General features: G+C 38.3%; 1 protein-coding gene across 2 annotated transcripts in view; it reads left to right on the top strand.

The window, feature by feature from the left end:
• LOC101855788 (beta-1,4-galactosyltransferase 1) overlaps positions 1-9,591 on the top strand; it is a 22,743-nt gene extending 13,152 nt beyond the window's left edge. For both annotated transcript variants that reach the window (XM_005097482.3, XM_005097481.3), the window contains exons 3-8: positions 977-1,209; positions 2,485-2,672; positions 3,728-3,850; positions 5,057-5,152; positions 6,535-6,717; positions 8,598-9,591. In XM_005097482.3, the coding sequence (XP_005097539.1) occupies positions 977-1,209; positions 2,485-2,672; positions 3,728-3,850; positions 5,057-5,152; positions 6,535-6,717; positions 8,598-8,622 (848 nt within the window). In that variant the 3' untranslated portion in view covers positions 8,623-9,591. The remainder of the gene's footprint in view (positions 1-976; positions 1,210-2,484; positions 2,673-3,727; positions 3,851-5,056; positions 5,153-6,534; positions 6,718-8,597) is intronic.
• The last annotated feature ends 1,396 nt before the right edge of the window (positions 9,592-10,987 follow it).

The following is a 10,987-nucleotide window of genomic DNA, read 5'->3' as shown; positions in this document are numbered from 1 at the left end:
GGCAGAAAGACAGCAGTAAGGAGGAGCCAAGGAGTAGCAGTAGAAAGGCTGCAGAAAGAGTCAGGAGCCCAGAGGAGGGGGAAAAGGAGGTGACAGGGTGGGGGCAGAAAGGCGAAAATGAAAGCAGACAACAGAACATTGCCAGAGAGCAGGAAAGGAGGTGAAAGGAGACAATTTTAGAGCAGAAAATTTTTCGGTCGCTACCCGGATTCGAACCCGGGACCTTTGAATGAGAGGCCAACACCTTAACCTCTAAGCCACGAGAGCCCCCTTATTGTCCTGCTTACGACAGGAGCTTCTGATAGTGCCACAAGATATTTAGGCCTTTTGCCTCAGTTACGCCTAGATCGATAACAACAACAACTGCTTCGATAACGTCTCAGTCAAGTGACACGTATTGTTCTGTGCTCTTTTTTTTTCTTTTTTTCAGTGGGTGGTTGGCCTATGCTCTGGTGTGGTTTGTTCCTTCTTCTTTCCTATCAAACATCTTTCGTCTTTATCTCTCCTCCTTCTTTTTTATGTTTGTAAATTTCTTGTAAAACCTCTAATCGTCGGCACTTATATGACCTTATTGTGTTGCAAATGCCGTAAAACTGTTACTAAAAAACAAGATATTTAGCCTTTTATCTCATTTAAGCCTGGATCGATAACAACAACTGCACTGATAAGATCTCAGTCAAGTGACGCGTATTGTTCTGTGCACTTTTTTTCTTTTTGGACGTTTTGTGGTTGGTTTTCTATTGCCTTGAACTACAGCTTTGATTCCAGTGGGTGGTTGGCGGGTGCTCTGGTGTGGTTTGCTTCTTCTTTGCTATCAAACATCTACCGTCCTTATCTCTTCTTCTTTTTTCTATTTGTTACTCTCTTGTAGCACCTCTAGTCTTCTGGCGCTCATATGACCTTATGCAGTTGCGAGCGCCATAAAACCTCTACTAAAACTAAAACTAAACTAGCTTTGATTCCATGTCTGTCACAGGAGACGCAGAGGTTGACATATTTGGAGAGCCCAGTGAACAGAGCATCATCGAGGCCAATCCAGAGGTCCAGAAAGGGGGCAAGTGGTCGCCGAGTGACTGTCGTTCTTGGCAACGAGTGGCAATTATTATTCCTTACCGGGATCGACTGCATCATCTTCACATTCTGTTGAGACGACTACACCCCATGCTGCAGACACAGAAAATTGATTACAGAATATTCCTCATAGAACAGGTATATGTCTGGTCAATAAAATTATGCATGGCTGGAGTTTTAATCTTTTTATGTGATATCTGTGTAATTATGACAAACTATCTGACAATAAAACATCATCAAGTTTAAGAGGGCAATGCTGTTATGATTATCCAATTGTTTGAGCTTTTTAAAATTTTTTTATTATGATTTGTGAGATGTGCTGACAAAACGAGTTACTTCTCGCTATCCACAAATGGAGATATTGGCCAAAAATCGACACTAGCGTCAAATTTGTAGATTTTCTATTGATGCCATATTCTTTAAGTATAACATGCCCTTTATTATTTCATACTTATAAATTGTAAAAACTTCACACATAAGCATGGTGTATCTATTTCCATAGTGCTCAAATCGGATAAGTAACTCATTTTGTCGGCACACTTCTCATTTGTTTTATTTGTTGTTGTTCTGAATTAGTCTTCTATAGTGAACTTCTCATTTAGCAAAACTATTTGGTCAGATGTTCAATTTTAGTGAAAGCAGGATCCAGCAAATATGAGCTTTTCAGATTGATAGTTCAATGTGACCATCAATCATAAATGTGTCAGATAGCAATTCAGTTTTGGGGACAACATTTATTTTTGACTTTGTTAATAAAATTCACAAGAGGGGGTCAAAAAGTAAAGAAAGTTAATTTATAACTTAAAAATAAACGAAAGCAATTGCAACTTTTATACCCGAAAATCGTCAAAGGATCAGATTTCTATTTCTTAATGTAGTATCTATCTTATTCAATAACCACTATCCACTTCCTTCTTATTCAGCAAAAAAAAAAAATGGAAAAAAACCAAAAACACCCCAAAAAACTGGGAGTTAAAAAGGGCAAGAGAGAGATTGTCCTTATTTATCCTTCTTCTTTTCTTTGTGCGTTCCTCTCTTGTGGCATCTTTAATCTTCCACCCCTGTATGGCCTATTTGTATTGGAAGTATCTGAAAATTCCACTGTATTGATGTTTCATTTGCCCCAGTCGTCTGTAAAACTTTTAAAGTTTGCGCAACGATTTCAGAGCTACTTTATTTTTGTACAGCTTCATGTATGTCAAAAAGTTTTAATGCATTTACTTTTGGTCATAACCAACTTGTGTCTAGATTTAATTGAGGAGGGAAATGATGGTAATTATTCTTTTCCTGGGTGTTTATGGTCTAGTATCTGCCTTTAAAAAAATTATTGTTTTTTATGTTTTTGCTTTTCTGCCCACAAAGTATAGTTTCTTTGATGTGAGTATTTTCACATACGTATTTGTTTGTTAATAGGCTGGTACTGACAAGTTCAACCGCGGCAAGCTGATGAATGTTGGATATCTGGAGGCTTTTCATCAAGGTGACTTTGACTGCCTGGTCTTCCAAGATGTTGACCTTCTTCCAGAAGACGATCGTAATCTGTATCTGTGTGATGGGTATGCCCGTCATCTGGCGTCGGCCATTGATGAAATGAGATACCAGTAAGTTTGTTGTAGGGATGCTTAATGGGGTCTTGATGCTGAAGATTATTTTATGATTGGCTTCAAATGATTCTTTTAGGAAAAAATGTATTATGAAACTACAATAATGGCCATTAGGATTGTAGTTTTGTATCTTAACACACCTTTTTTGAAAAACACTTATCCTTCCAAGGAGGAATTATATAGTAGTGATCTCCCTTAGAGTTAAAGAATAAGTGCCATCAAAATCAAGACTTGTCGTGGTGAAGATAAGCATGTGACCACAATCTTCTGCCTACGAACAGAACATATACAGCTCAACTTCCACCTGAACAGAATAAACCCAGAACTTCCCCCAATGTGTCCCTTGTGTGACTATGCATATGAGACTGTGGAGCATCACCTGTTCCACTGCACAGCCCTAAATGACATCAGAGCTACCCTTCTCCCTCCGAGACCTAACATAGACAACACACTCTATGGAACATTACTACAACTGCAGCAGACCTGCACTTATCACTACATGGCATTGGACAGAAGGGCGAGAGCCCAGCTGTTGCTGGATCGATAACAACATAACAACAACAACAACAAAGTATTGATGAATATGTAGTTGTGCTTGTCTAGAAATCTGGACAACTATTAAGTTGGCAAGTTCAAAGTTGTTCTTGTTAGTTTTCACATTTACGCTATGTTCTTGTCATAATAATAATAATGATGATGATTTGTGGCATTTATATAGAGTTCAACCCTGATTAAAATACACAGGCTCTGAGCGCTTGTAATAGACCACATGTTGACATTAATCCTATCCATACGTCGTGTTTTACTATCGTATCCATACGACGTAGGGAACTCTGTGCCATCACTTTCCAAAGAGGAAATTTACTCGTTAATCCTATCCGCACGCTTTTCATAGCAGTCTGTCAAAATGATTTTTTGAGAAATACTAAAAGTTTCAAAGAGATCTTGGCACTAGAAGTAATCTAAAATGTGAAGAATAAATCCGGGGGTACAAAATGACCCCAGGGTATACGGATAGGGTTAAAACTCATCTTGTCTCCTGTGTTTCTCAGTGTCATGTACTACAACTATGCTGGAGGAGTGATTGCCATGAACAAGCAAAACTTCCGCCGAATCAATGGTTATGCTAATTCCTACTGGGGATGGGGCAACGAGGATGACGATTTCTCTGCCAGGTGAGTTTCCATTGTTTTTTTGGTAAATGTTTTACGGCACTCGCAACTGCATAAAGTCATATGAGCGCGCTGAAACACATTAAACTTTTTCAGATGGTAGCAAATTTTGAATTTTGCCCGGGTGGCGGCCGAAGACTACTCTTATCGATTTTAGACCACCAAAGGTTCTTTAACGTGCGCAACTTGCATAAGGGACCTCCGAGATTTTTCACCCTTGTCCCAGATGGCTAGATGTAGATCTTTCTTACCAGAAAATCAAGGGTGTAGCTGAAAGACAGCAGTAAGAAGAAGCAATGGAGTAGCAGTAGAAAGGCTGCGGAAAGAGTCAGGAGCCCTGTGGAGGGGGCAAAGGAGGTGAGGGGGTGGGGGCAGAAAGTGGAGATGAAAGCAAAAGACAGAACATTGCTAGAGAGCAGGTGAAAGGAGACAATGTTAGAGAACAACATTTTTCTGTCGCTGCCCAGAACCTTTGAATGAGAAACGAACACCTAAACCTCTAAGCCACGAGAGGGGCCCCCCTGTTACTTTTTTGTGAAGGATTCCCCAACTGCAGTTATGAATTATTAATTCAAAGGCGTTGGATGGATATAGGGGTTGGGGGGGGGGGGTAAAAAAAGACAGACTCACTGTAGTGATATACCCTATGAAATGTCGGGAACAGATAAGAGGAAACTGTTCATGATAGATCTGGTCTTGGGGAAAAGCCCTCAGCCTTGCAGCCTTTCCAAGTGACCAATCCTGACTGCCTGTCATCTATTGCAACTTCCACCAACATGTCTTTTGTGTGACTCTGCATGAAACTGTGGATCATCACCCATTCCACTGCGCAGCCCAAAATGAAGGTAGAGTTAAACTTCTCCCTCTGAGATCGAACATTGACAACACACTTTCTGGAACTTTACTATCTTGGAACATGTTTTAGTGAAGGATCAAAATTGTATCCTTAGAGTTGTGTTACTTATACAACAACCAAAAGCTCTGTTCCTATTTACCTGTCCCTGTGGTTTTATGCACCCCGCATAATTTGGCAATATTTGATAATTTTTTCCATTATTTCTGATTATTTTAATTTATCGTTCTTAGTTAAAATTATTAAAATCGCATAATTTCACATTTTTGGGCTCAGTTTGCATAATTTTATAATTCTTTTTGCATAAAAGCGTGGGGACAGGTTTATATGGCTTTGCATTTCTCTCTTTCTCACAGAATCCAGGAGTCAGGCCTTTTGCTGACTCGCCCACCGCCACACATCGGCCGTTTCAAGATGGTGAGACATGCCAAGGAGACTCGCTCGGAACACGGGTTAGTTTTGACGATAAAACTGCTGATTAGTATGCAAGCCGGGACACACTGGTTTAACCCTATCTGTACGCCCTGGGGTCATTTTGTACCCCCGGGGTTGTATTCTTCACATTTCAGAATACTTCTAGTACAAAGATCTCTTTGAAACTTTTAGTATTTCTCAAAAAATCAATTTGACTGCTATGCAAAGCATACGGAACTGATTGACGAGTAAATTTCCTCTTTGGAAAGTGGGGCACAGAGTTCCCTACGTCATATGGATACGATTGTAAAACACGACGTACGGATAGGGTTAAACAAGGTAATGGTCTTGCTGAGGTCTCCTTTCAGTGCTTACTTGACCTACAACTACAAGGCACATCCAGGATCCTCACTCTGTGTGGGACCAACATGGGGGTAACCATGATGTCGTGTGCAAAAGATCATTCTAACATATTTTCCAAAGAGAGACGAGACCTTAGCTAGGCCTTTACCTCAGACAGATTGATGTCTGAAGAGGCTGGATTTATTTTTTTAATATATTTTTTTACTCCTTGTAAAAAAGTGGATTGTGTCAATGTGGTCTAGAAGAACACATCTTTCTCACAATACTGTTTTGCCCCTTCGCACTACAATACATTAATTTACATAGACAAGGTCGAAGGGAGGAAGTGGAAGTGGAATGTGAGCGTCATTAATTTGTAGGTCAATAAAAGATATCAGTCAAGACCAAGACCTAATGTGTCTTCAGTTTGCTTGTTATTGTAAAGTTGTAAGATCTCCAGAAAGGCTGTGACATAGGTTGTAGTCGTTTATTACATTCCTACTCACATCACACAGATTTATCGTCAAACATGGCGTAGGCCTAGCCTGAAGCGCACTATACCAGGAAGCGAAGAACAATAAAAACAACCGAACATTTATATAGCCTACGCGGTTTGGTATGGACTCCAAACGAAGCGTGAGCAAGCATCACATGCCGGTGAACGACTTGTAGTAATGCTACAGTTTAAAATGTTCTCGTTGTGAAGAAATGACCACCAGCACCCACATGAACGCACAGGCTCCCCTCCTCCTTTCCCCCTCATTTCTTCCTAGAGAGGAGCTCAGTACACCTGTTGTTACTTTTTTTTATTTTTAAAGTCTTTTATTCTCACTTTTGCTCTTGCCCGATTAACAAGTGGACCTGTTCTCTTACATTTTTTTTTTCAGATTTGCTTCTGACAATTGAATGCTTAAAATTTCATCTTGAAAAAGTAATCGGGGGGTAAAATTATGAATTTATGTCCATAAAAAGAAAGGTCGAATATTAATGTTTCAGATGTGTGGGAAGCAAGGCCTTCATAGATAACCAAGTAGTTAGTGCACAAGTTTTAACGCTAACATACTAATGTAATTTTCAGAAATGAGATGTTCTTGGGATGGAAAGCAAGATGGCCACATGATGGTCTCAATTCTTTGAACTACTCAGTGGTGCACGTCCGGGAGAAACCTCTCTATACTCAGATATTGGTGGACATTGGTCATCCTCCAAGCAGTATGGACGTCTATATGACAGATCATTCCAAAGATGTCTCTCTATGGTGGTAAGTTTTGTTCTTTGAATGAAGTTTTTCATCTTCTTACATCTGAATGTTCTCATTTCCTTTTATTTTATTTTACTTTGTGTAAGTAATATTTATATCTGTCGTATGTCTGAGAAATCTGTCAAGATATGTTTTATTCTTACAACCATCTGAACTCTTAGATTTGGGGCCGTTTTTCTGAAATATAAAAAAAACTTGGAAGATAAAGTTGAAATTACCCCTTGGGGCGTTGCTACTGACTGAAGTGTCTTTAAGCCATTCCCAGAGGGGGGGACATTAACATGTTCTTATGCACTGCAGAATTGTAAATGGGCTGATTCATCAATGTCATGCTCATAACTGTGCCTGAACTGCAACAGGGAACTGTTGCTTTTTCTTTCCTATTCCTTACTATCGTCATTTTTCCTCTACTTGTTTTGTATGTTTGTCAATCTCTTATGACCCGCTGTTTCCGGGGTGCCTTGATAGTCAAAGCAGACTTTGTGCTGTTGAAGCTAGAGAGGTGAGCAGAGTAAGTCTGATTCCCTGTAAAGACTTCTCTGTTGACATCCACCCTTTGGTGCTCATATGACCTTATGCAGTTGCGAGCGCCGTAAAACCTCTACTGAACTAACCTAAAAAGGTTTGAAATTAAATGGTGTTCGAAGTTTTTATTGTCCTTCCAAGAAAAATCGAATCTATTAATACAGAAAGCATGCAAAATGTCAACATCTACATTCCCTTACATTGATGAATTATACTTTACCGGTATCGCTTCCACTAGAAAAATCAATTCCATCATTTTGGGCAACCAACGTCCTCCGTCCCCTCCAATAAAAATATCAATCAGAAGTAAAAGACCAAGGTTTCTGATTTGCAACAAGGAAAGATACAGAAGGTCCTTTTTTCCACCATCCATTAAACCCCTACTATCGTAATAATCTTGAAATATAAATATTCCTATGACCTTTAAAGCGTACAATGTCAGAATACCATTGGGTTACAATCAAAGAGAAAACTGATTACGTATCTAGCTTAATGCTATTTATGATAATGTTAACAGTTAACAATTATTATTCATTTAAATTATGCACATGACAATGAGCCTGTTTGTGAGTGCAAGCACACCATTGTATTATTATGATTATGTGCACAGATTTGTGGGGAGGAAAGGATGTGTGAGAGAGTGTGTATGTGTGTATGGATGCACGCATGGGTATGTGCATGTGTGTTTGTTGTGAAACACCAAACCAGTGTGCCAGGATCTGGACAATAAAGATTTATATTTATCTTATCTTATCTTATTTATCTGAATTCCCAAATGTTCTGCCAGGGCAGTTTATTTTTATTATGCTCTTATTTTTTAATAGTTGAGTGTCTCTAGCTCAAGAAAGAGTCAGAACAAGACATCGGTGTAAATATCTTAGATTCTAAACAATAATCAGCTACTAAGAAAGTGTGATTTGACCTCTAAAATTTAAAGAATGATACTATATGAAATTTAAAGAATGATACCATATGAAATTTAAAGAATGATACCATATGAAATTTAAAGAATGATACCATATGAAATTTAAAGAATGATACCATATGAAACTTAAAGAATGGTACCATATGCAGTTCAAAAAGTTCCTTCGTTACAAAATTAAGACACTACTAAGCCAGGGGAAATAACTAAAAGTTTTACTTCAGTTTTGTTTGTGTCATTTATTTTGATAAGTAATTTATCAAGTTTGCTATTGGAAGGTTGTTGGGTTTTTTTCTTTAGAATTTGAACAAGCATTTTGTTTTCTCTTGCAGAATTAAATTATCTATACACATTATAGATTTTTTTTTTTCAAAACTTACTTAAGCATTTAATCATGTGATTTTATGATTTTGTTTTTCTTTTGATATTTCAGGTTTTTGAAGTACTACTTTCCGTGATGTGCCATTTTGTGAAGCTGCGAGTGCTTTATTATACTGAGACAGCTCTGAATGAAGCAGGCTGCATCTGATTGTAACGACTGTCATGAAATCCGTGTGGATTGACAAGATAACTTAATGTGAATGTGACTGATCTAGTCTCACTGTTTTTATAAATGTTTCCCAGAGAAGAAGGGGCAAAATTGTGTATAAGATGATGGCGCTTACACTGTTTGGAAACACTGAGTTGTTTAAGCTTCCACCTGCCTTTAATCCCCTCCGATATTCTGTCAAGCTATTGCATGTAACTGGTCTTGAAAGAATGGATGGATGGTTCATTCAGTTGTGATTAGTGTGCAAAATTTCTTGCCATTCGGTACTACTACTTTATTTATTTATTTTTTTATGTACCACTGTATTATTTATGATCACATCAATATTCAACTTTTTTTTATGTCCTTGCTCCTGTTATTGTTTTCACTTGACTGAAGTGTAAGCAACATTTCCGTAACACTTTGCAGTCACTTGGTGCAATAATGCGTCAGTGAAAATTATCCGTTCCGGTCACCTGGCGCACTTCTACGTTCTGCATCAAGTCCGAGAAGTCCGTTGCTGCCACTCTCCTGGCTGGGTGACCAGACGGGGCATTTTGTACTTCTGGCTGGGTGACTGCAAAGTGTTGAAAGGGATAATAATGTTTTCTTTTTTGAAGACTCCTGCAGATCAAGGCTACTTATATTTACAGTCGGGTTATTGTTTCTACTTAGGATCCTCTAAGTGTTACTTAATGGTAATGTTCACTACTTCAATATTTGTACTTTTTTAGATAGTTGGGGGTTTTTTCCACTCAAAAGTTTACTCGTGTCAAAAAGAATTTTATTTCGTTTTGTGATAATTGTACAACTAAGATTTAGTGGTTCCCTAGCAATATCACTGTAGTTTCTCATGTCCGTTTTTATTCACTTTCATAAATATCGTTGAAGAATCAAATCACACCCTTCTTGTTCATATTGCAAGTTCTCATCTTGTTGAAATCTCTGTGGATTGTTCTCTATTCTGGCATACTCATCTTATATATGTATATAAATTATCTGAGAATGGTGATTTTTTAATCATTTTTTTAAACTGTGAATATGACCAACAAATTGAAGTAGTTGAACTAAGCTCAAAATCATGTTTTAACTCAAAGGTATGTTTCAAGGGTGATGACCAGCAGTAATTAAATGTATTGGTGATTGAAGTAGGGGCGTGGGTGGTTGGCGGGTGCTTTGGTGGGGTTTGCTTCTTCTTTCCTATGAAACATCTATCGTCCTTATCTACCCTTTTTCTTTTTTATATTAATTTGTTGCTCTCTTGTAACACCTCTAATCTTCTGGCGCTCATATGACCTTATGCAGTTGCGAGCACCGTAAAACCTCTACTAAAACTTTAAAAAGTAGGGGCTTTGTAATATGCAACTGGTCAGACCACGCAGCTACTTTTCTTGTCATCACCATGATTTCTGATTCTTGTTTCTTAGTTCTGTTGAAGTTGTAAACTAGATCAAATCTGCTTCTTTTGATTTTAGGAAAATTACCATTGGAAATGACATTACGGAACTGACACCATCTGATGATCTTCCACACAAAATGACTATGGTTCATTTTAACCCTATCCGTACACCCTGGGGTCATTTTGTACCCCCGAGGTTGTATTCTTCACATTTTAGAATACTTTTAGTACAAAGATCTCTTTAAACTTTGTCAGTATTTCTCCAAAAAATCATTTTGACAGAATGCTATGCAAAGATTACGGATCGGATTAACGAGTAAATTTCCTCTTTGAAATTGGTGGTACAGAGTTCCCCACGTCGTATGGATACGATAGTAAAACACGATGTACAGCTAGGGTTAAACAAGTAACAAAAGTCAGTCTTATTATTGTTGTTGTTATTGATCCAACAACAGCTTGGCTCTCTCCCTTCTGCCCAGTGCCATGTAGTGATAAATATATAGGTTTGCTGTAGTTTGCTAAGCTGTAATGTTCCGTAAAGTGTGTTGTCAGTGTAATGTCTCGAAGGGAGAAACATAGCTCTTGCTCTCCTTTAGTGCTGTGCAGTGGAAAGGGTGATGATCCACCATCTCATATGGGTAACCACTCAAAGGACACATTGTGGGAAGTTCTGATTTTATTCTGTTAAAGTAAGTAGAAGTTGAGCTGTATATAACAGATATTCTATTTGCTGGAGGAAGATCGCGGTCTGCTCCTTTCTCTGAAGGAGGTTGATATTGTCGTTTTGTATTGCAAATTGTCGTCATTTGTTTGAAAACCACTCTGCCTGTCTTTCCCAAAGCCCATCTGTTCAGCAGAAGTCAATGTTTTTTATAATATAATGCATAAACAGCCT

The sequence above is a fragment of the Aplysia californica genome, unplaced genomic scaffold, assembly GCF_000002075.1.
Source record: "Aplysia californica isolate F4 #8 unplaced genomic scaffold, AplCal3.0 scaffold00155, whole genome shotgun sequence".
NCBI classification, from domain to species: Eukaryota; Metazoa; Mollusca; class Gastropoda; order Aplysiida; family Aplysiidae; genus Aplysia; species Aplysia californica.
Note: the sequence above shows the minus strand (reverse complement) of the source record. Positions and strands in the feature narration are given on the sequence as shown.